The sequence below is a fragment of the Pteronotus mesoamericanus genome, unplaced genomic scaffold (assembly GCF_021234165.1).
Source record: "Pteronotus mesoamericanus isolate MK-2021 breed Mesoamerican mustached bat unplaced genomic scaffold, CSHL_Meso_final scaffold_651, whole genome shotgun sequence".
NCBI classification, from domain to species: Eukaryota; Metazoa; Chordata; class Mammalia; order Chiroptera; family Mormoopidae; genus Pteronotus; species Pteronotus mesoamericanus.
The window spans coordinates 38,681,513-38,704,466 of record NW_026555325.1 but is presented as its reverse complement, the minus strand read 5'-3'; the positions used below and the strand labels follow the sequence as shown (position 1 = coordinate 38,704,466).

General features: G+C 35.3%; 1 protein-coding gene across 1 annotated transcript in view; it reads left to right on the top strand.

Moving 5' to 3' along the window:
- SESTD1 (SEC14 and spectrin domain containing 1) overlaps positions 1 to 22,954 on the top strand; it is a 96,843-nt gene that overhangs the window by 10,308 nt on the left and 63,581 nt on the right. Inside the window, exon 2 of the mRNA XM_054562727.1 lies at positions 19,750 to 19,829. Within this exon, the coding sequence (XP_054418702.1) occupies positions 19,775 to 19,829 (55 nt within the window). The 5' untranslated portion in view covers positions 19,750 to 19,774. The remainder of the gene's footprint in view (positions 1 to 19,749; positions 19,830 to 22,954) is intronic.

Genomic DNA, 22,954 nt, shown 5'->3' with positions numbered 1-22,954 from the left:
AAAAAAAAAAAAAAAAGAAACAAAAACTGAAAGTTAATCCTATCCATCCTTTATGATGTGCATGTTTATTATGTTGTATAATAATTAAGCAGAAATTAAAAGCAGTTCACATATATAATTGTAATTAACACTTAGTTTTAAAAGTTTTTCTTTCCCATTGCTTTCTCTAGTATGTGTAATGATGGCCGGTCTGTAGTTTTTTTTCTGATAATCATGCTGATTAATGTCTTTTATCATTAAATTACCCCTTTCCAATTCCCTTTCCCAACCATACTGTAAAAAGTACAAATGCTGAATCTTGCTTTTACATCAGCCGGATAGGGGTGATAGTGGCGGTGATGGTTTTTTGTTTGAATTTAATGTTTGGGTGAGCCCATGAGCTCAACCTAACCATTCATGAATTACATGCACCCTTTCCCCTAGACATTCATGATTTCTTTCCTCACCTGCCAGAGGGTACATGAACTCTGGGGTGTGAGAAGAGATTGTGGGAGTTTGGAGGGTAGGGGAGATACGAAATAACCACCATTCTGAAAGGAGGAAAGGGATAGCAAACCAGGAGAAGGAAGTGGACACTGTGGAAGTGAAATCTGGGTCCTTGGAATTTGAGATTCTCAGCTTCCAAGTAATAAGGTAAAAGAGTGGAGAAGGCAAAGGAGAACTTAAGTAACGTACCTGTTAGTTAACTCTTTCTATCCAGTTTCCCCAGGCTTGTTATCAGGACAAAAGCATTTTCCTAGTGCACTGAGCAAAATAAAAACAAAGCTCCTACAAGCTCAAACCCTTTCAACCTGAAAAGGGAACATTTCTTTTAGCTGATTCACACTACTGAGTGCAGCCCCTGTTTAGGTCCTTTTCTGTTTTGGTCGGGGAAGCAGGGAGACAGTGCCTCCTGGGGGTGGGAGGTGTGAAGGGTACCCTTTGGGTGGTAGAGGGCTTAGAAGGCAGGAGAAAGGGAAGCTCAGAGGCAGCTGAAAAGACAAGAAAGGGCTTTTACAATTTTTGCCAGATCCTGGATTGTCTTTACTCAGGTAAATAAAAGCTCTATTCCAAATATTCCCTCCCTTACAGGATAGGCAGCTCATCAGACAGACATCTTGAGGTGAGAGGGAAGCTACTACTCCTACTTTGTAATTTAGGATTTGTGTCCAGTTTACTTCCAAAATACCGAAGAACTCCAAGATTAGAAATGGGGAGTGGGTGCATTAGGGCATCCAGATTAAACAGGTAACAACACTTGGGCTACAGTATAATTGTATCTTAAACATAGAATTTCTGTTAAAATGCCATTTGTGTTAACCTGCTTTTGTACATTGTGAAAATATTTAAGCCTATCAATTACTTATACTGTAGTGTGAATCATTTAAGCAGATAATTATTGTTTTTCTTCTTAATACTTGACTGAGACCAGATACTAAGGCAGTAAGAATGTTGATGGAAGAGGAGAGGTAATTTTATATTTTACATCTTTTGTGCAGGACCATGCTGGACCCTGTGGTTAACTTTAGGTAACATTTAAAAATTGAGTCTGGTTTGCAAAGAGAACACAGCATTTTATGAAAATAATATTTCTTCAGGCAACTTAAGATTAATACGTCCAAGAGTATTCTTTCAAAGGTTTATTTTAATTATGTATTTTTTCTCTCTCTCTCTTCTTTTTTTTTTACAAGATGGTTGCAGGAACTGTGCAGGTAATATAGCATTTTATTATACGGTTCATTGAAACCAGAGTTTTATTAAATTACTAGTATTAATCTGACATTGAGCATTTATATTTTGTCCAGCACTGAGATACTTAGTAAGAATACAGTATATTAACTACTCGTAAAAAGGACTTTGTTACTAGAGCAGAGCAATCAGACAGTAGTGGGAATGGGTAAATACAGAGCTCTTGAATGTTTTATAATAAAATCGGTAGACATTTGGCATATAGGTAGTGTAACTTAAGAGCTTGATAGGACTTAGTTTCAGTAATGAAAATTGTTAGGGCTAAGGAAAGAAGAGCAAGTTAGAGGAAGAAAACAAAAAGAGGTCATTTAAGAGAGAACATAAAGAAAAAAGGATCAAAGACAAGAATTCAATTAACTTTTGTGAGAACACAGTCTGTCCTCTGAGGAAGAAGAAATAAGGTGCTCTAGTTCCTTCTTTATTTTAGGTACACTTATTCAGTTTGGTTTGTTATATGTGACCTCTATAAGCAAAATACACAAGGAATTATAAAATGGCACTGACTTTTTTTTCCTACAGTTAGTCATTTACTAAATGATAAATTTCTAGTTTCCTGTAGAACTGGCATGACTGCGAGGACTACTTCAAAAGAGCTGATACTTTATATTGTTAATTTTAATGAATGACAGAGTTATTGGATTATTGTCAAATTACTTGTCAGATTTTCTTTTTTTCTAAATGAGTATAGGCTGAAAGTATAGTGTGTTAATATATATTTTTGTGGAATCTAAGAATTTTGAAGGAGTTTAATGATTACAGAATTTTTAAGGGAAGATCAAGAGAAAGCATTTGTTTTTATTTCATCAGTAGTTTTCTAGAGGCTTATTAGTATCATTTTACTTACAGAATCATTTTAATATTTGTATGCCATGCTTATATCTCTGCCCTGGCAGGAGATTAAAGTGTCAACTCCCATGGATTCTTGTCTCTGGTGAGCAGAGGTGTAGGGGTCATCTCTGTACCCCTAGATATTGAGGGATTTTGAAATTACCCTTTTATGCTACTGGGAGTAGGTGTATGGCCATATTTTGCACACGTGTGGTTAGCAGTGCTTATTCTGGAAAATAATCACTTTCTTTATTCCTAAAGAAAGTAAAATTTACCACTTAAAATATCTCCACACCAACTCAGTTGTACTTGGCACTTGTAGGAAAGGGACAGACATAACAATAGAAAGTAAAATTGACTCAGCCCTGCTCTTCCGGAACATACTCTTTTAATAGATGTTAAATTTTGTGTTTAGAAATACAGGCTTTGATAGAAACATGTGGGAAGGGCCAGGTAACCAAGGGTCAGATCATGCTGCGTTCCCCCCGAAAGTCTTTAAGACAAAGGGGTCATCAGAAAGCCATTGGAACAACCAGGAGGGTCGGGTGTTAAAGACCTCTACAGCAGTGCTAATTTCTAGTTATGATTTTACATATTTTATGTGATCGCATTACCTTCATGGGAATCTTCACATGGACTTTTATGCCATTACTAATTTAAGTAATCAGAAAGTAATTTTATCTATCCTTGTATATATTGGAAAGGAGGGCAAGTCTAACACTTGTAATATTTTCCATTAAAATCCTTTCTTTAGAAGAAGGTTATATAATATTTAGATAGAAGTATATATAATTGGTTTCATTTCATTTCATAGAGATCCATCTGTTGGGTGGATATACCAGTTTTTCATTCAGCTATCCTGTTATCAGTGGACTTGCAGGTTATTTCCAGTCGTATTTTCAGATTCCAGTTATTCTGAAATAAATCTTGTGTAACGTGTTCTTATATGTTGAAAGTGTATCTTCCCCCTTATTCTGTATATTTATGTTTCCTCCTTTTGTTTTTTCTTCATTAACCTTATTTTCTTAATTGAAAAAATAGATTTTGGTTTATGAATTAGATATACTGTTTTTTATTTTAAATTCTCCACTTCATTAATTTTTTAATCTATTTTTCTATCCTTATGTTTTGTTTTACTTTGTTCTTTTTGAATTAGGAACTTTTATTATTTATATAAATGTTAAAGGTTACATGTTTTTCTCTTTTCAGTGCATTAAATGTATTATTGAAATATCTTTTTTTTTTAGAAAGTATAACTTTTTTCTGTTTACTTGGGTCGTTTAATAGAAGTTTTATAATTCTGAGGTAGAATGCCCTATTTCATTTTCACTTTGTAATGTTTACTTTCATTAGAATTATGATATCAGTATTTGTATTATTTCTACTTCATGAAATTTACTGTTTTCTTTAAGAACTACATGTGATCACTTTTTTTTATCAATATTCAAGTCTACTTGAGAAGGAGGTGTAGGGTTTTTATTATCATGGTATAAAGTTTCATATGTATCTATAAGATCTATCTTATGTTACATAAATTGTTTATATTCTTAATTCTTTTTATATTCAGTTAAGTTCATGTGTGTTAGTCTTATATGTTATTAAAATTGTTTTTCTGTATCTTTTCACATCCCTTGTATTAATAGTTTTTGCTTTTTAGAGGTAGTTATTTGATAAATTGCTATTCCTGTTACCATATATTGATGTGTATAATGCGCACCTTTATCCCCCAAATTTTTTGAGGGAAAAATAAGGATGTGCATTATACATGGATATGATGATTACATATCATGGGCATAATAAAGGGTATAATAATCCCTTGCATAATATGCACTAAAACTTGGGTGCATATTATACACAGGAGCACATTATATATGGCAAAATATGGTATATGTCCTGTGTATTGTAGCTTTTAACATTAAACATTGTTTCTTGTTGCCACATTCAGTGCTTTTTGACTTTAATTCTTTAGGATCAAAATGCCTATTCTGGCTTTCTTATTGTTTCTATGTTTGATATGCCTTTGCTTACCTGTTACTTTTTAGTCCTTCTGATTTGCTTTGTTTTAGGCTATCCCTTCATACAACATTTAGATCACTTTTTTTGTGAGCCATGTTAAAAATCATTTTTGTTTAATGACTATTGAACTTGATCTCAATTTTGTCGTATTATTTTGTGTTACAAATATGTGAATTAAAATTTTTTTGGATATTTTGGATTTGTCTTTTGTTATTGGTTTAGTAGCTGCCTATATACTTAAGCCTTTTCAAAATGGCCTCATTTCCTTGTTCTCTCATTTAACTTTCTACTTTTCTTTATGTTCTTTTTTAATGTGTGCTTGATTCTTACCTATTGCTAGTTCAACATCAATGAATTTATTCTTTGTTTTTCTTCTTTCATTTTTAGTTGCATTATGTGTGTGTTGTCTTCAGACTTCAACTGCAACTTTGTCTTGCTTTTAGTTCTGCAACTTAAATATATTAAATCCTTATGATCAGTCTTTTGCTGAAGTTTCCCAGTCACCTATTCGTTAGCTATAGGTCAGTTTTTATTATGTTTTTTAACAAGAGCCCGTGGCCACAATTCTGCCTGAGTTCTTACATATTGAAAGTTGTTTTTTTATGGCCTTGTTACTGGAAGGACATCTTGGCCAGAAGTGAAATTCTTGGTTCACACTTTTTTTTTGTTTGTTTACAATGTGGCCTTGCTTTATATGGTGTTTTTGAGAAGTCTGATGCCTGTGTTAATTTTCTTGCCCTTGTAAGTTATTTGATCCTTTTGCTTGGAATTTTATTTCCCCTTTTATTTTTAAAGTCTGGTCTTTTTACTTAGAGTTTATTGTAGCAAGTCAATTTTCACTGCTACCTAGTGGATCTTTTAATATATTGAATTGGATCTTTTGTTTCTTTTGATTATAGTTTTTTTTTTTTTTTTTTTTTTTTTATTAATTCTCATCCTTCCCCCCCTTTTGATTTTAAATGCTGTTGTATTACAGTGTATTGTTTTTCTTTTTTCAGGGATTCCAGTTATGCATAATTGTATCTTTATCTTTATTTTTAAAAAGCTTTCTATTTTTATTTCATTATCTCATTTTCATTTTCTTGGTTCTTTTACTGCAGCTGTCTCCAACCTTTTCGGCACTGGGTGGGGTGGGTGCATGGACGGAGGCGGAACTCAGGTGAGCTTTCAGTGGCCTGCCAGCTCGTGGATAGGTGGGATGGAGGGGCAACAGGAGATGCAGCTCAGGAGAGCTGCTCTGTGTCCAGTTCCTAACGGGCCACCGGCAGCAGTTGAGGACCCCTGTTTTACTATTCCCTTGAATGCCTTTCATTTTTTTATTTGAATTTATTCTTCAGCACCTTGCAATTTAGTTTTCAATTCTGAAACGATTTTGTCTTTTTCTTCTATTTTCCTCCCTGAGTTCAGTCACCTCATCTTTCATTTCTCTTTGTGTTCGTCCATTCTGTTTTTAGATTTTAAATTTCTGATCCAGAGTGGTGTTCCTTTTTTTTTTTTTTTTAAATATCTCAAATGCTTATTTAAAGAGATAAAATTCAGTTTGGAATCTTATGTTAATGTTTTTGGCTTTGTTTTTTTCTTGTTATTGTTCTGATTTCATTTTTGTAATTATTCAGAGATGCAGATTGCTCATGCTTCTGCATTTCTGTGAGTAGGGCTGATGTTTTAAGCGGTCTTAAGAGAATACTGATTTAAGAATCCGCTCCTTTGCCTCTATAGTATAGTTTGTTGGATGTCTTTATTTCCTCTTGTGGGGGAGAAAGGGTTGTGTGCCTCTCAATTTGCCTTAGTGGTTGACTCCTGGGAGGTGGAGGGATCATAATAAGGAAGGAGTTCAGGAACGGTGATTGTCTTTAGTTAAAACAGCGATTGTCTTTAGTTAAGCCCATCACATTGGCCTCAATGCTTAAAATTAAAGGGACCAATCACCCTTTAATTTTAAGCATTGAGGCCAATGTGATGGGCTTAACTAAAAGGGGGGATAGTGTAAGAATTCTGGCCTATCTCCCTACACAGAATGGCACCTGGGCCCTCTTACAGCACTGACACTGGGGTGAGAGGTAAAGCAGCTTGCTTAAGGTTTTGGGGGGCTCCACAAACAGGAATTATTAAAAACAGGAAGTGTTGTTTTGGTGCCTCCTACCTAACTGGTATGCTTTGTTCCAGAGGCAGTCCACTTAGAGAAAGCCCTTTTAAACTTAAATTATTTTTGTGTAAACAATCACCAGTTTTTCATTAAGAAAAATGGATTTTGTATGTTGCGTGTTACTACGGAAAATATTTTTTCTAATTTCTGTTGCCACGTCTTCTAGAATATAGTATTAGTTGATGATAGAAATGATACTGCCTCAATTGTTACAAATACTTGCTAGCAATAACTTATTTTTGATTGTTCAGAGGAATCCCAGAGTTTCCTCTGTGGTTCTTTTGGGGGTTCTACAGATAGGATAATTTGCCAAGTCAGATGTGAGTGCTAGAGGCAGGAGCTATCTAAATACTGGGAAAAGAAGCCCCAACAACTAAGAACTGTTTATAGATATTAAAGTGAAACAGTGAAGTGGAGGAGAGAGTGATGGTGAATATTGTAATAAAAGTGAAGTTGTAGTTTCAGAAAGTGGAAAAATGATCATGCTAAATAGTGACTTTTTTCAAGTGCTGAAATATAGATAATGCAAACTCATTTAGACTATAAATGTAGTAAATTTAAATAAAGCATTCTAAAAGCCAAAAGTTGGAGTTGGCTCAGTATAAAGAAGGCTTTATAAAGTGCCTCTCTTCATTCATGATCCTGATGGGCCAGGACCCAAGATGTTACAGTAAAGGTCCTGGAACTATGTAATTTAATACTCTGTTCAGAGTAATACATGCCCTATTCATAGTGCTTTGTCAAGTTTAAAATTATCTAAGTTTGTTTTTCCCTTGTTCTTCTGTCTCCTAATTCTGCCCACTGGTACCTAAATGAAAAAGCTGGCAGGATTATAAGGAGGGAGTTTATTCAATGAATATTTACTGTGCATTGGTCATGTGCCAGGTTTTGTTCTAGTGAAATAAGTAGACGTATTTAAAGGACTGAGCCGACACCTGCATTAATTTCAGAAATAACTTTTTTTAGCTTTGTTGGCTATATAGGCAAATAAATTGTTTTAAAGTTTGGAACATGTTCTTAAGTGTTAATATGTGTTACACGAAAAACCTTTGGGCCTTCTTTCTTTTCTGGGTCAAACAATGTGATAATGGATTCTTCATCTAAGAGATGTCTGGTCTTCTTACCAGCCACACATCACAGTGAATGCATATTGTGGACATAAACTTCTGCTTTCTTTAGCTATTTAATCACTTAAAGAGTAGAATATGTTGATAGTGATAGAGAGTGAGAGGGTGACTGCTGAGAAAATGACTCTATTCACAAAGTGAAAAAGTCCTAAAAAGGGAACAAAAGTCTCCAGTGCCAACAAACAGCAGGGGCAGGGATTCCGCCTGCATGCCTCCCTCGTTTTAGCTTCCCCCTCCTCAGCCGTCTAACTGGGGGACTAAATACTCAGATCTCTTTTCATAAAGAACTTTGGAATATGACAGTGAGTATGTGAATATTTTAAAATTATGTATAGTCTAGTCTCCCTTCTTGATTTTGAAATAAAAAAATAGTGCTAAGTACAAAAAAAAAGGATTATAGTTTCTTCTTTTACAGTATTATGTTTAAAGATCTAATAATCCTAATTTTATCATGGGTATTTTCAAACATACAAAAGCAGAGAGAACAGTAAAATGAATCACTGTTCACCTGTCATAAACTTTCAACAATTATCAACACATAGCCAATCCTATTGCATGTATATTCCCCATCCTCTTCAATGACAAAAATACCAGACATATTTCATTTGTAAATATTAAAAGTATATAGTAGTAAAAGAAAACATACTCTTTTTAACACATATAACCTAATGTTGTTAAATCTAAAAAATGAACAATTCTATACCAGAGATTTTAAAGACCCTTATTATTCATTATAAGAAAGGTTGCTCCATTTAGCAGGATCATGAGAAGTAATATAATTTAAGTCTTGGACTCAGTCTTAGGTTTATATGCCAGCTTTGCTGCTTAGGAACTGTATGACCTTGAGCAGGTTAGCCTCGCTTCATCTCACTAAGTCTGTTTCCTCAGCTGTTAAATGTTGACAATAATAATTTTAACCTCATGGGATTGTTGTGAGTTATAAATGAAACAATGCACATGAAGTGATTAGGATACTGCTTTGTGCACAGAACATTCTCAATCATGTTAGTCATCATTGTTCTTTTTTATTTAGAGGTTTAAAGAAATAAACATAACTAATTTGCGATTCCACCTTTACTTTAGTATAGGTGATGTTTCCAAAGTGATTTACATAGAGTGATTCTCTAAGTTCTGATTTTTAGGGAATGCAGACAGTGTTAGTATTTTTTAAATTTAAATTGAAATGCATATTTTATACTTCTTCCAAAAGCAAACTTGATTTGTTTTAAAATATAATACTGTTGAAAAGAAACCATAACTTAAATAAAATTTTGGATGTCTTTAAATAAATGTTGGTGTTAAAACTTCCAGATACCCTGAGAGATTTATTTATAAACTTCTTTGTAGGTTAAAAACAAAAAGCAAATTGAAGTTGCCTTTCTAGTGCCAATTTATTTAGAATAATAGAAAGTTTGGGCATCTGCAAGCATAAAAATGGTATCAACACTATTGCTTATATTCTCCCTTCATCCCTATATTTAATTAATTTTATCTCTTTTTTATTGTTTTACCCCATCCAGAATGAAAGAAATTTGTCTTTGAAGCTGAAGTTCTTTCATGGCAATGTGCTTTAATTATAGTGGAAGTTGGGGGGATAAATTGCTCAGCATATGCTCTTCATTTTATAGACTTTCTGGAACATACTGCTTTAATATTTTTAGTTTTTAGTTCTTAATACTTAAAGTACACACCATTTTTATCCAGATTTTTCTGATTTACAAAATGAGTAGTTTTATTTTTTTAATTATTTTTGACAGCTATGCTGAGGTAAAATTTACATGTGATAAGATTCACTGATTTTAAGTGTACAATTCAGTGATTTTTTTAGTAGAGTTATAGAAACATCACAGTTTTATTTTATATTTCCATCACCCCCCAAAAAGAAATCTTGTGTCCATTACCAGTCATTCCCCATACCTACCCTCAGCTCTAGGCAACCACTAATTTACTTTCTATCTCTGTGGATTTTCCTATTTTTGGATATTTCATAGAGATGGAATTACATAATATGCAACTTTTGGTATCTGGCTTATTTCACTTACCTAATGTTTTAAGGTCCATCCATGTTCTACCATGTATCAGTACTTTTTATATTTTAGTTGCCAAATAATATTCCATTATATGGATATACCACATTTTGTTTATTTGTTCAGAATTGACAGACATTTGGGTTGCTTCTATGTGTTAATGCTGTGAATAATACTGCAATGAACATTTGTGTATTAACTTTTGTAGGGGCATACTTTTTATTTAAAAAATTAACATGTATGAGATAATGGTTCTCTGCTATTCATGTGTTTAATTTTTATTTTTTGTGACACCATGCTGTATTTCACCGTGTATAATGTGCACCCACGTTTTGTGCACATTACACATGGGATTATTATGTCCATGGTATGTAATCATTATACCCATGATAATATGCATCCTTATTTTCACTCAAAAATTTGGGCAAAAATGCATATTGTACACGGCAAAATACGGTAATAGAGTGGAGAGCAGCGCTGTGGAGAGGTTCAGGAGCCTGGGCTTCCGGTTGTTACCGTCTTGCTGTGCAGCCTTAGGAGGGTAAATCTATTTCTCTGTATGTTGGTTTCTGTTTTAGATAGAATGTTTGAGTTGAAAACGCATTCCCACAGTGATGGTATTTGGAGGTGGGATCTTGGGTGGTGGTTAGTGCTGTTATAAAAGAGACCCCAGAATGCTCCTTTGCCCCTTTAATCATGTGAGGAAAAGGTGGGTCCCTGTGGATCAGGAAGTGGACTCTTAGCTCAGACACGGAATCACCAGATACTGAGTCTTGTTCTTGGACTTCTCAGCCTCCAGAAATATAAGAAATGAATTTCTTTTACTTAATATGCCACCCATTCTATAGTATTATTGTTATAGCGGCCCAAACGGACTAACACAGTTTCCTTATCAATAAAATGAAAAAGTTTGACTAGATGCTCTCTAGGTTTCAAGTCTGATTTATAAATCTGTTAATTTGTGTATGGCCTTGCACAAATTGCTTAATTAACTTCTCTGTACCTCAGTTTTATCAGGAAGAAAATGGGGATATTAATAGAATTGTATGTTCTGAGGATAAAATAATATTCTTGGAACATGAAAAATGCCAGGATATGTTAAATAACTAATAATAAGGTTGTAACCATTTTAGTGTTTTAGACCAAGAAGGCCTTAGTGGGAATGCTTTGGCTGTGGCCTCAGGGGAGAATAATGGTATTAAACCAGTAATTAGTGGGGGAAGAAACGTTTAGCTACTAACAATAGATGCCATTTATTGAGTGCTTACCATCCTGGAGTATATTAAACACTCTACATTAGCCCACCTAATCCTGAGTCCTGTGAGTTAGGTTCAGTGATCATTACCATAAAAAATGAAATGAATTGCCCAAACCACCTTGCTAACCTTGCTAGTAAGTGCCTGGTTCAGGGTCACACCTGGCCCCAAGGCCATGATGTTTAACCACTGCATTAAACTGCCTTCCGGGCAGAACAACTCTTAGAAGCAGAATCCTATAGGGGTTTTCATTTGGGGAGGTCTTTGCTTGCGAAAGATAGCTAGTATTGTTAACAGTTCTTATCAGGGATAAAAGAGGTGGTCATACCTTGACCAGTGTGGCTCAGTTGGTTGGGCTTTGTCCCTCAAAGGGAAGGTCGCTCGCTGGTTGATTCTCAGTTCAGTCCGGTCCCCAGTTGGGGAACATATGGAAGGCAACCAGTTGATGTTTCTCTCCTCTTTCTCCCTGCCTTTCCTCCTCCCCCTCTAAAAAAAAACCCAAAAAACAGGTGCTCATTTTATAAATAGTTTTCCATATGTATCTTATATTACTTTGTTCCATGTGATAGTGAAATGACATTTCAGTTACTAAATAAGTTAAAAGGTTTTCAGTATGTTCAGTATTGTTTTTATAGTGTTACCTTAAAAAATGTTACAATATACTTTTTTTTTAATGGGACTTTGATGGAAAATAATTCTCACATGTTCCACTGGCTTCTTTCTGCGTGGAAAATAGTGTAATTTCTACTTCTTAAACAGTTTTTCATCTTTTTAGTTTACTTGAATACTAAAAAAATTGTGTACTACTTTTTACTTTTCTGGTGTAGTCCTTGATACATACCAAATATTTATATTGTATATACAAAAAAACTTAGTAGTGCCAAAATTTCAATTCATGTTACATGTATTTTATTTCATTTGAATAAAAGAAGTGTTTGTATATATGTGATATCCAACATATAAACAATTGGATACCAAAAATTAATTTGTATGCCAATTATTTGTATTGGGTTGACTAAAAACTCTGTTCAGTTTTTTCCATAAAATAAAAGACACATTTTTTTATTTTCACCAGTAACTTTATTGATTTGGATATTTTGAGTTATGTCGGCCATCTCCCACTATTGGCGTCTAGTGGGTGGAGGCCAGGGGTGCTGCTGGACATCTTCCAATGCGTAAGACAGCCCCACAGCAAAGAAATATTTGATCAGAATGCCGATAGTGCCAAGAAATGTCACAAACCACTTTTGAAATGTTAAATCAGTCACAGCACCTTCTCCACACATTGTGCAAACCTTTTTTGTGTGTGTTTCAGTTGTGTTTTTACCTTTCTTGAAATAATAAAGCATAATACACCAAAAATGTTGCTTATTTTCTTCCATCTTCAATATTAAAGTGGCTGCACAAAAATTCACCAATTTTGATGTTTTTTAAAAATGCATGCTTATATGACAGCTGTCATAATACAGTCTAACAAAATTGTTTTAAATGAAATTAAAGACAACTAAGAGCCATTGTGCAGGAAAAACTAAATGAACTTTTTGCCCAACCCAATATTAGGAACTCCATAATACATCTTAACCTATGTTCAGATCCATTAGACTATATGTCTGGAATATTGGACTTGTTCTGAGGGCATCTATGCCTTTGCTAAGGATAGAGGAAGAACACTTATTTTCCTAGGTTAGGAGAGGAGAGTTTGGTAAAGACCCAGAGAAATTCTGAGCTGAAGAGGGGGCTAGGAGATACCTACAGCAGGTTAAGAGGGGTTTAGATCTAGAATTAGAGCATGGATTTATAAAGTTATTGTGGCTGGGTTTGCCTCCTCCTCTGTTGATGAAAGACTTACCTAGCCAGTTGAACTTAGTGGCCACATCCATTGCCCTTGAGAAAGAAGTGGTCTAGGCCTCTTGGAGCTCAGTGCAAGACTCAGACGCAGAGGCCATGCAGATAGAAAGCTCATTGCAGAGAGCTCTAGCAGCAAATAAAGAAGTTCTAGCCATCCTCTGCAGCTGAGGATGCCACAAGTATCTTGACCTTCCTGGAATTCCACAAGCCTGATTCACTTCTCTAAAGCAATATTCCTTTTTCCTTTTGCTGCCCCAATTTTGGTGAAGAGGCAGCCAAATTCCTGAGATTTATCAATAAATAAGCACACATAAGGAGAGCCAAAGATTTGAAATATTTATACAATTAAGGAATTTTTGAAGCTAAAACTTCAGAAATGGAGGTTTGTATCCCCTAAGGGTCTGGTAAGATCCCAGAGCAGTGGGGAAGTTCTTAAAAGAAACTGACTTCCCTCAGCTTCTGACTTTGTAACAGCAGTGTGCAGCGTCTCCCGTTGAGAAGGAGCAGGGCGAGGAGAGTGGTATAGGGGTAGATGCTTATTTTATAGTTTTTGAAAAGGGTTTTAAAGGGGTGGTTTGTTATTACCATTAGACTTTTGAATTTTTGAAGTTTAAATACAGTATAAGACTTAATGTTCTACTAGACTTCTTAATGTAGAATTTTCTTTCAAGGTAGGTTAGTGATAGTTTCATAGAAAGCTCAGTCTCTTTCCATTTCCTTCTTCCCTTTCATCCTTTCTCACTGAATAAACTAGGTCCTGATCCATTCATTAAAATTGTATTAATGCAGTGATACTTTATTTGGAGGAATAAGTTTTGAATAGGCCTATATTGTGGTGAAAGTTAACCATTGTTTCATCATTTTCTTTTAAAATCTATCCAAAAGAGTTGATCTTTCATTAAGAACTGCCAATATTGTAAAACCAGATTAATAATCATACACTGGCTCCTGCAATAACAAGCAGCTCACATAAACTTTTAATTTATCTGTTGATCTGCTTTACGGATATATTATCCCGAAGTTGAGGAAAGTTTTATTTTCTGTGTAATTTTATATACATGGATATGCAGAGCGATGAACCCAGCTAGGTATTAGTAAGTACCATATTGAGTATGTGCTCATTTGGCGGTTTTAATCTCTAAGGTTGCTCTTTATAACAACAGTTGAACGTATTTCTAATATGAATTTAAGGACTGTGTTTTTTTCTGGAAATACAAGTCTAAGGAGCCCACGCGCTGATTCTGTTCATTGCTGTTATATGTTTACATGATGTACACTTATTAGAGATGATTTAGTTAGCCTTAGGCTATCCTAATGGGTTTTCACTGTTGTTAAAATGCTGTTTGAAGAACCTAACTAAATTTTCCAGATAAACTGGTTGATTTATACTTGCTGAGAGAGGAGTTCCAGTGCACCCACTCATATCATCAATTACAGTCTCTTATGAATTGTAATTTGCCCAATCTTGATTAAAAGGCCTGCAGTTCTCTTTTCCTGTGGCTTAACACATCATCTGCTGCTCAATGTATCCTCTGCTGCCCTCTCCTGGCTGCCCATTGATAGCACCCATTGATGCCCATCTTCTCACCATCCGTGGACATGCTTTTCTCCAGCATCCAACAATTTAGCTACTGGGTCTGTGGGAAGATGTCTCAGAGGAAGGGAGCTGGGAGGAGCTGCTTTTAAGGAAAATCATGCATATGTGACCCTATGATTGCATCACAAGGTGATGACAACCAGGTAGTTGTGATAATGTTAGGATTCCTAGGGTAAGTGTTTTGCTTTTTGTTTCATATATTTGTTCATTTGTTCATTCATTTATCCATCTATTAGATATTTTTTCAATACCAGGTATGCCTATACCTAACCTTGCCTTGATCTAGTAAGTGCTCATTATAGATTTGTTAAATGAGTGAATGAATGAGTAAATAAATACAAAGATAAGTGAGACTTGGTCTCTCCTCTTGGGGAGACATATATCAATTTAAATACTTGGTTGCCCCAGTTTTCCTCTTTTTAACTGTGCAAGATCTTGGAAAGATGTTCAAAGAAAATGGATACAGATACCAGTTAGAACTTAGTCTTCTCATATTTCTAGTTCTCAGAATTCATTATCTGTAACTGTAAAAGGGCTCTGTTATAGGTAGTGTTTATTTCGCACCTAGAAATGATATTTATTTGCTTTGATGTATCTTGTTTTTGGTTGAAGGTAACGTGCAGTATGATTGCACATTTTTCTATGTATTCACCAGTCTCTAAGGCACCTCATCTACTATAAACTCTGGCTTTCTGCCTTTTATAGTCAATAAATTGTGACTTAAGTCACAATGACCATACATGAAGTATGACACGTTTTTATTAAGCACGTTGTGAAATTTTTAATTTTTCCATTTTTTAACCTACTTTGCTTGGCAAGTTTTTAAAAAACTTTAAAAATATTTTCCTTGTCACTGTTCATTAATTCATATCAGATAAATGTCATTGTTTCATTTCTTGTTTGTGAATATACGCCACTCAAATATATTGAAGGTTGAATAAATTACTTCCTGTGAAAAATAATGACCTGTATCTTTCCCATTAGAGAAGAGCATGTTAACAGTTTATTGTGGTGATGGTAGTGAATAGTTATATTTTGCAAGATTTTTGATTGTGTGTGTGTGTGCATTATTTTAACTACTATGAGACATATAAGATAATCAAAGATAGGCAAATTTATTTTTTGTTTCTTTTATATGACTGCTAAAAAACCAAAAGCAAATACCTTTTGAAAAACCAAATTTAATTGGAACTAGTGGTGCAGTAATCATTATATTTCATTACCATCTCTTTTATAACAATAGTAAAAGAGATTGATAGAAAGGGAGACTCTAGAAGGGAAGAGAGGCATAAAGAATAAACATTATAGCTTTCATCTCTTGACTGTTCATATTTTATCCATCAGTTCATTTGATCTTGGCTTCCATACCCAAAAACCTATTATTTCTCATTATTTTAAATTACTTTTTCATCACTTTCAGAATGTCCTTTAAAGAGATGTTGGGTTTTAAAAAAAACAATTTAATATTTTGCTGAAGTGGTTCTGTAAAGTAATGAAGAGTTTGGATAAAGCGTCTATCTCAGAAGACAGAGATAAAATTTAAAATATTCTTTGGATATCATAATTTGCCACAATAAATCTAGACCAAAGACTGAAAGCATCTCCTTTTTTAGCTCTAAGAGTATGGGGATCACAGTGGTGAAACATTTGGCACTTGCTGGCATAAAAATCAAGAACCCGGCTTGCAAAGCTTAGATTACACAGACTCCAAGGGTGTCACCTTGGACACCTGCAGATGTCTTTTTTTTTTTTTTTAAGACTTTATTTTATTTTTTTTTAGATATAGAGGAAGGGAGGGAGAAAGAGAGGGAAAGAAACTCAATGTGAGAAACATTGATTGGTTGCCTCCCATACAAGCCCTGACTGACTGGGGACTGAACCTGTAACCCAGGCATGTGCTCTGACTGGAAATCTAACCTGATGGTTTTTAGCTTTGAAGGACAATGCCAAATCAACTGAGCCATACTGGTCAGGGGTCAGGGTGCAGCTCTCATTTCTTATGCATTGTGGGATCATAGGAGTTCAGGTGTTCTTTTTTTCTTAGGTGCTGGTTAATTGGGTTTTATGTGGCAAGGCTTAAAACCTCAGTGATTGCTGAACATTTTCATTCAGAATAAATGGCAGCAGATTTTTTTTTTAACAAAGAAGCATTAAAATAACTGCAGACATGATGTACTGAACTCTAAATTGCAGTTTTGTTTCCTATACCAATCAAGTTTTTCTGTTGACTAAAAGAGAGCTCAGTTCTTGTTAATTTAAGCAGAAAAGGGGATTTATTGGAAGGATGTTGTATAACTCAGAGGATTGATGAGGAAGATGGAGAAAAACGTTCAAAATAAGAAGGAATCAAAGGCAGTTGGACATTTGTCTGTGTTCATACCATAGGAAAAGTCTAGTTTGGAAGTGGGTTAGTTCTATTTCTATGACTAAGTTGTTCCTGTATCTGCATTACTCCCTCAAGGTTGAAATTCCTTTGTCAATGAGCATATCACTGACAGCCTGGATCAGCAGTTCTCTTGTTTCTAGCTTTCAAAGGTCTGCGTGGTCAGACTACTTTTATAGTAATTCTTAGGCATTATTTGCCCCTTTCACTCTGCTGACATTTGCATGGATAATACAAAAGAAATGGTGGGCAAAAGTGCTGGTGCCTTAGAATGAATCAAGGCAGTGTCACATACACATATGTATTCTCTAGATACCTTAATTTAGTGTGTAGTCTAAAGCTCCATCTTGTTCAGTTAGTCAAACGTCACTGGATATTTTCTGAGCTGTTTTATTGGTAAACTGATAATGTGATGTTAGAACATTGGTAATGGAACCAGATTCCTTGGATGTAAATCCTAACTTCCCCATTTACTAGCTGTGAGATGTCAGGAAATGTTCAACTTTAAGTTCCAGTTAACTTGTCTGTAAAATGGGGATAATAATAGTACTTACCTTATAGAAATGTTGTGAGGTTTAATAAGGTAATACAAATAAATCCCTTAGCATAATGCATGCCTTGTAGTAAAACATAGTAAATGTTAATTTTCATAGTCATCATTATTATCATCATTATAAACTTTTCAAATCACAGGAGAAGGGACCATGGCTGTGAATTGGAGCTGTCTGGTTCTTGTAGAGCTCAATTTCAAACTCCTCATTGTCAAGATACTGATCTGGAAACACGAAGTATTACTGGTTTTAGATTAATGTAAAATATGAGCTTTTATTTCTGACTTCCTACTAATTTTTTGTTAGCCTGGGCTGCTGTAGAATGGAAATGAATGAATAAATTGCAAACAAATATTCAAGGATAAAACTTGATAAGAATATATTGTATTTAGTTTGACAGTGTGTGTTCTAGGTATACAGGTGCCAGTAGTGGTCATTTTTAAAAAATTGTCCCTGGATGGTGTGGCCCAGTGGATTGAGTGCTCGCCTGAGAACCAAAGGGTTGCTGGTTTGATTCCCAGTCGGGCACATGCCTGGGTTGTGGGCCAGGTCTCCAGGAGCGGGTGCACGACAGGCAACCACGCATTGATATTTCTCTCCCTCTCTTTCTCCTTTCCCCTCTCTAAAAATAAATAAAAACTCTTAAAAAAATTGTGTACACAAAAGCTGCAAAATAATATACTTGTTTAAGTGGTCTTGCTTATTAGTTATTACCTGACGAATATTGCCTACATTTTTTCCTTAGTATGTGGGATTGCTTTTTAAGGCTACTTTCCTCCACCTTCCCCCGCCCAGGGGAGGGCTATGACTTTAGTTTTAGCTCCAGCTGATAGCACAGTAGCAATGCCTAGAATGGGTAGGTTCATAGTAAGTATTTCCCGAATAATTAAATGCTTCCACATCGAAGAGTCATGTTTTCTACTCTCCTAGAAAATTAGTTTTGAGAGCATGTTTTCTGGTGACTGTAGTTAATAATACTCTATTACATATTTGAAAGTTGTTGAGAGAGTAAGTCTCAAGTGTCCTCATCACAAGAAAATAAATTTTTGTAGCTGCATATGGTGACAGATGTTAAGTAGACTTATTGTAGTGATCCCTTCTAATATACAAATATTAATATAATGTTATTTGTCAGTTATAGCTCAGTTTTAAAAAGAGACTGTTTTAAAAAAAGAGTATGCTTTCACTAAATACAATGCAATTTCATGGTGTACTCCAAGGAACTATTACTACATATTATGATGGTGGGTGGATGTGAGGCGGGACAAGGGAAAGGGGGATAAATAAAATAGGATGCAGAATACTCTCTCAGGCATGAAACTAAATATAGGTGGATAGTAGCATTGAACATTTGAGTTTCTTTTTTTGTTGTTAAAAGGTCTCGTTCTCCTTGAAATCCTTTTTTGATAGTATATAGGGCTGGCCAAGCCTTCCCTTGTAAGGAAAATTGTCTTGTCCCTTAGCCCTTGCTATATGGATAGTCCCACTTTGTGTTAGCTGTTATCCCTGGCTGTGGCCAGCTGGACACCAGAAAACCAAACCAGAACTATGGTGTGGTAGAAAAAGATGAACTGGACTAGTCATATTTTTTCCTGGAGAATTTAAAAATACAAAATGTGGAGAGATGGAGATAGCTAACAGTGGGGGCAAAAATGGAAACAGTGCATTAAAAAATATGTTGAGGTAAACATGACGAAAAGATGGGTTATCATACAATGTAGAGAAACAAAAATGAGAAATCTGAGAAAGCCATTTTTTAGTAGAACTGCATTAGGTATTTGGAATTAACTTTATAATTAATAAGGAGACCAGTAGTGAGATAATTGCCTGTTTGGTTGTTTTTTGTTTTTTGTTTTTTTTAATTCAACAGTTTAATTTATTGAGTTACTGAGATGTACTGGGCACTGGTCTAGCCAAGAGTGTTCCTCTGAAAAAGTTAAGCCTGTGATTCTCAACTGGCTATGACTTTGCCTGCCAGAGGATGTTCAACAATCTCTAGAGACATTTTGGTTGTCACAGCTGGGAATGGAGAGTGCTGACAGTATTTTACTGATAGAGGCCAGGAATGCTGCTAAATATTATACAATGCACAGGGCAGCGCCTTACAAAAAAGAGTAAATAATCCAACTCAAAATGTATGCAATGCTGAGATTTGGAAAATCTGGTGCAAGCCATTGTAAGGATAAACTTCATAGAGTAGTTAATCATCTTGTGATTGACATTTAACTTTTTGTGTTTTCAGAAGTAAGGAAGTTCACTGGAGTAAAATGGAGGCTTCAGTAATATTACCCATTCTGAAGAAAAAACTGGCCTTCCTTTCAGGTATGTCTTAAAATTGAAAGTGTTTGATGTATAAACTTGTTTAAATGCTCTTCTTTTTTGGGATGAGTTTGGCAGAAAGGCACTTCATTTTTCTATGAAGGTTTTGTTTCAAAGATATTTCCGAGACATCTTTTAATCAGAAGGGAGCTGTGCGAGCCAACTTGTCACTGTTATTTCTTGGCTGGCCAGGTTTTATTCTGGTCCATAATTTGGTTAGAATGACCTCTACAGGGAGATGTCATGATGGCTCACTTCTTATATGAACATGAAATAATTGATACAGTTTAAGAATAATTAACTAAATAACTTCTAAATAATTGTTTGTGAAATATAGAGTGATTAGTTTTTGTGATACTCTGCATGCTATCTTTTGTCTTCCATCTTCCGATGAGAAAGTTGGAGTGTGCCAGAAGAGTTATGAGATATCAGTTACACAGTTATCACTTTTTATTGTTGAATAGGCTTGATTTTACCTTCACTTATTACCCCAAGGTCTCTGTCAGCCAAGAAGAGTCAGAGAGAAGCCGTGAGATATTCTATCAGTGTGAGAGCAGTGGCGTGGTACACTGGGTGTCGTGACTTTCTGGAATTTTGGGTCACTGTGTAAATTAGCACATGCTTTACATTAGAATAGGTACTGTGGCACACCTGTTTATGGTTTTTTGGATATTATCTCGCTTTTTCTTTCTTACTCTTTTTAGATCCTATCAGAATTTTCTTGATATTTAGGCTGCTAATGTTTTTTGTTTTTGTTTTTTACCAAAGCGTGTTGTATCCCTGTAAATTAGCATGTCTTTCTAGTGTAGTATAAAGGACAAATAAGATAGTGTCCGCTAGTACTATTGTTTCCTTATTTAACATATATTTTCTTTTTTATAAAGAAACTTCTTCACCAGTTGACACTTATATTTTCTCCATTTTCCGATATGTATGGTGTTGTAGGAGACATTTTTATTCATAGTTTGTGCATTTTGTACAAGTTCAGTTGTGTCTTTTTTAATAAGTGGATGTGTTAAAGAAAATTTACACAAAATTTGTGTTAGGTTTTGTCAGATTGCCCTCTAACAGCCTTGTTTCAAAATACTTGTTTGCCCACACTATTGCCAAAAGTGAATATTATTATTCTTTCATAATGTTTACCCTTACACTTTTGCTTCCTTATGACACTTGTCTCTGTGCAGCATCTGACTCTGTTGACCTTACCTGTTTTGCAGGGCTTCTCCCCTTGGCTTCTGCCCTCTTTTAGGGTTACACCAGTGATTACTTTCTTGTCTGTTAGTGGGAGCTGAGGGCATGAGGTTAAATGTAGTTTTGAATGTTAGACCTGTCCTCTGAACACAATTCCACAGTGGGTCAGCATGTTACATTCCAGAGAGGGTAACTTTTTTTTGGATTTGGTTTAATGCAGGGATACAGCTTAGCATTTTTTTGAGGAGCAAAAAAGGACCTCTTAGCTTACCCCCTCTTGACCTTCTCTATTGACCATAATTATTTTAACCATTAAATTAATACTTAATTTTCAAACTTTTTTTAGTAATAGAGAAAAGTCTTCAAACCAATAAAATCATTCAGGGAATAGAGTTTGAAAACTGTGGGAACAATCTTTTTTAAAAAAACAAAACATATTCTAAACAGAAAACATATAATTGAAAGTCACTATTCATTACCTGTTAAGTTGCGCCATTTGAAATTACCATTTATTGAGGATGAATAAAGTTGTTGAATATCAGTAATCTATATGGTTGACCTAATAAAGGGAGGTGATATGGAACCATAAACGACCCCGAATAGCTGCAGCAATTTTGAGAAAGAAACACAAAGTAGGAGGGATCACAATACCGGACATCAAACTCTACTACAAAGCCACCATACTCAAAACAATCTGGTACTGGAACAAGAACAGACCCATAGACCAGTGGTACAGAATAGAAAGCCCAGAAATAAGCCCAGGTCTCTATGGACATCTAATATTTGACAAAGGGGGCAGAAGCATAAAATGGAGCAATAACAGCCTCTTCAACAAATGGTGTTGGGAGAGCTGGACGGCTACATGCAAAAAATTGACATTGGATCATCAGCTGACACCATACACAAAAATAAACTCAAGATGGATAAAAGACTTAAATATAAGTCGCAACACCATCGAAGTCCTAGAGGAGAACATTGGCAGGAAACTCTCAGATATCCCACGCAGCAATTTTTTCACTGATATGTCTCCTAAAGCAAGGGACATAAAGGAAAGAATAAACAAGTGGGACCTCATAAAAATAAGAAGCTTCTGCACGGCGAAAGAAAACATCAGCAAAATGAAAAGGGAGCCAACTGTATGGGAAAATATATTTGCTAATGATACATCAGATAGAGGTTTGATCTCCAAGATATATAAAGAATTCACTCGACTCCACTCCAAGAAGACAAACGATCCAATCAAAAAATGGGCAAAGGACCTGGGCAGATGCATTTCTAAGGAGGAGATACAGAGGGCCCAGAGGCATTTGAAAGGATGCTCAGCATCACTAGCCATCAGAGAAATGCAGATCAAAACCACCATGAGGTACCACGTCACACCAGTCAGAATGGCCATCATAAACAGATCCACAAACAACAGGTGCTGGCGAGGCTGTGGAGAAAAGGGAACCCTAGTCCACTGTTGGTGGGAATGCAGACTGGTGCAGCCACTATGGAAAGCAGTGTGGAATTTCCTCAGAAAGCTGAAAATGGAACTGCCTTTTGATCCAGTGATTCCCCTGCTGGGACTATACCCTAAGAATACCAAAACGCCAATACAAAAGAACCTATGCACCCCAATGTTCATAGCAGCAAAATTTACAATAGCCAAGAGTTGGAAGCAACCTAAATGCCCATCAGTAGATGATTGGATCAAAAAATTATGGTACATATACACAATGGAATACTACACAGCAGAAAGAAAAAAAGAACTACTAAACTTCACGACAGCATGGATGGAACTGGAGAGCATCATGCTAAGCGAAATAAGCCAGGGGGCGAAAGACAAATACCATATGATCTCACCTATAAGCGGAACCTAACCAACAATGCAAAGATGCAAGGAAAATATGACCAGCAACACTGAAAGGAAAAGAAATCAACAGAGACAAGAGGGA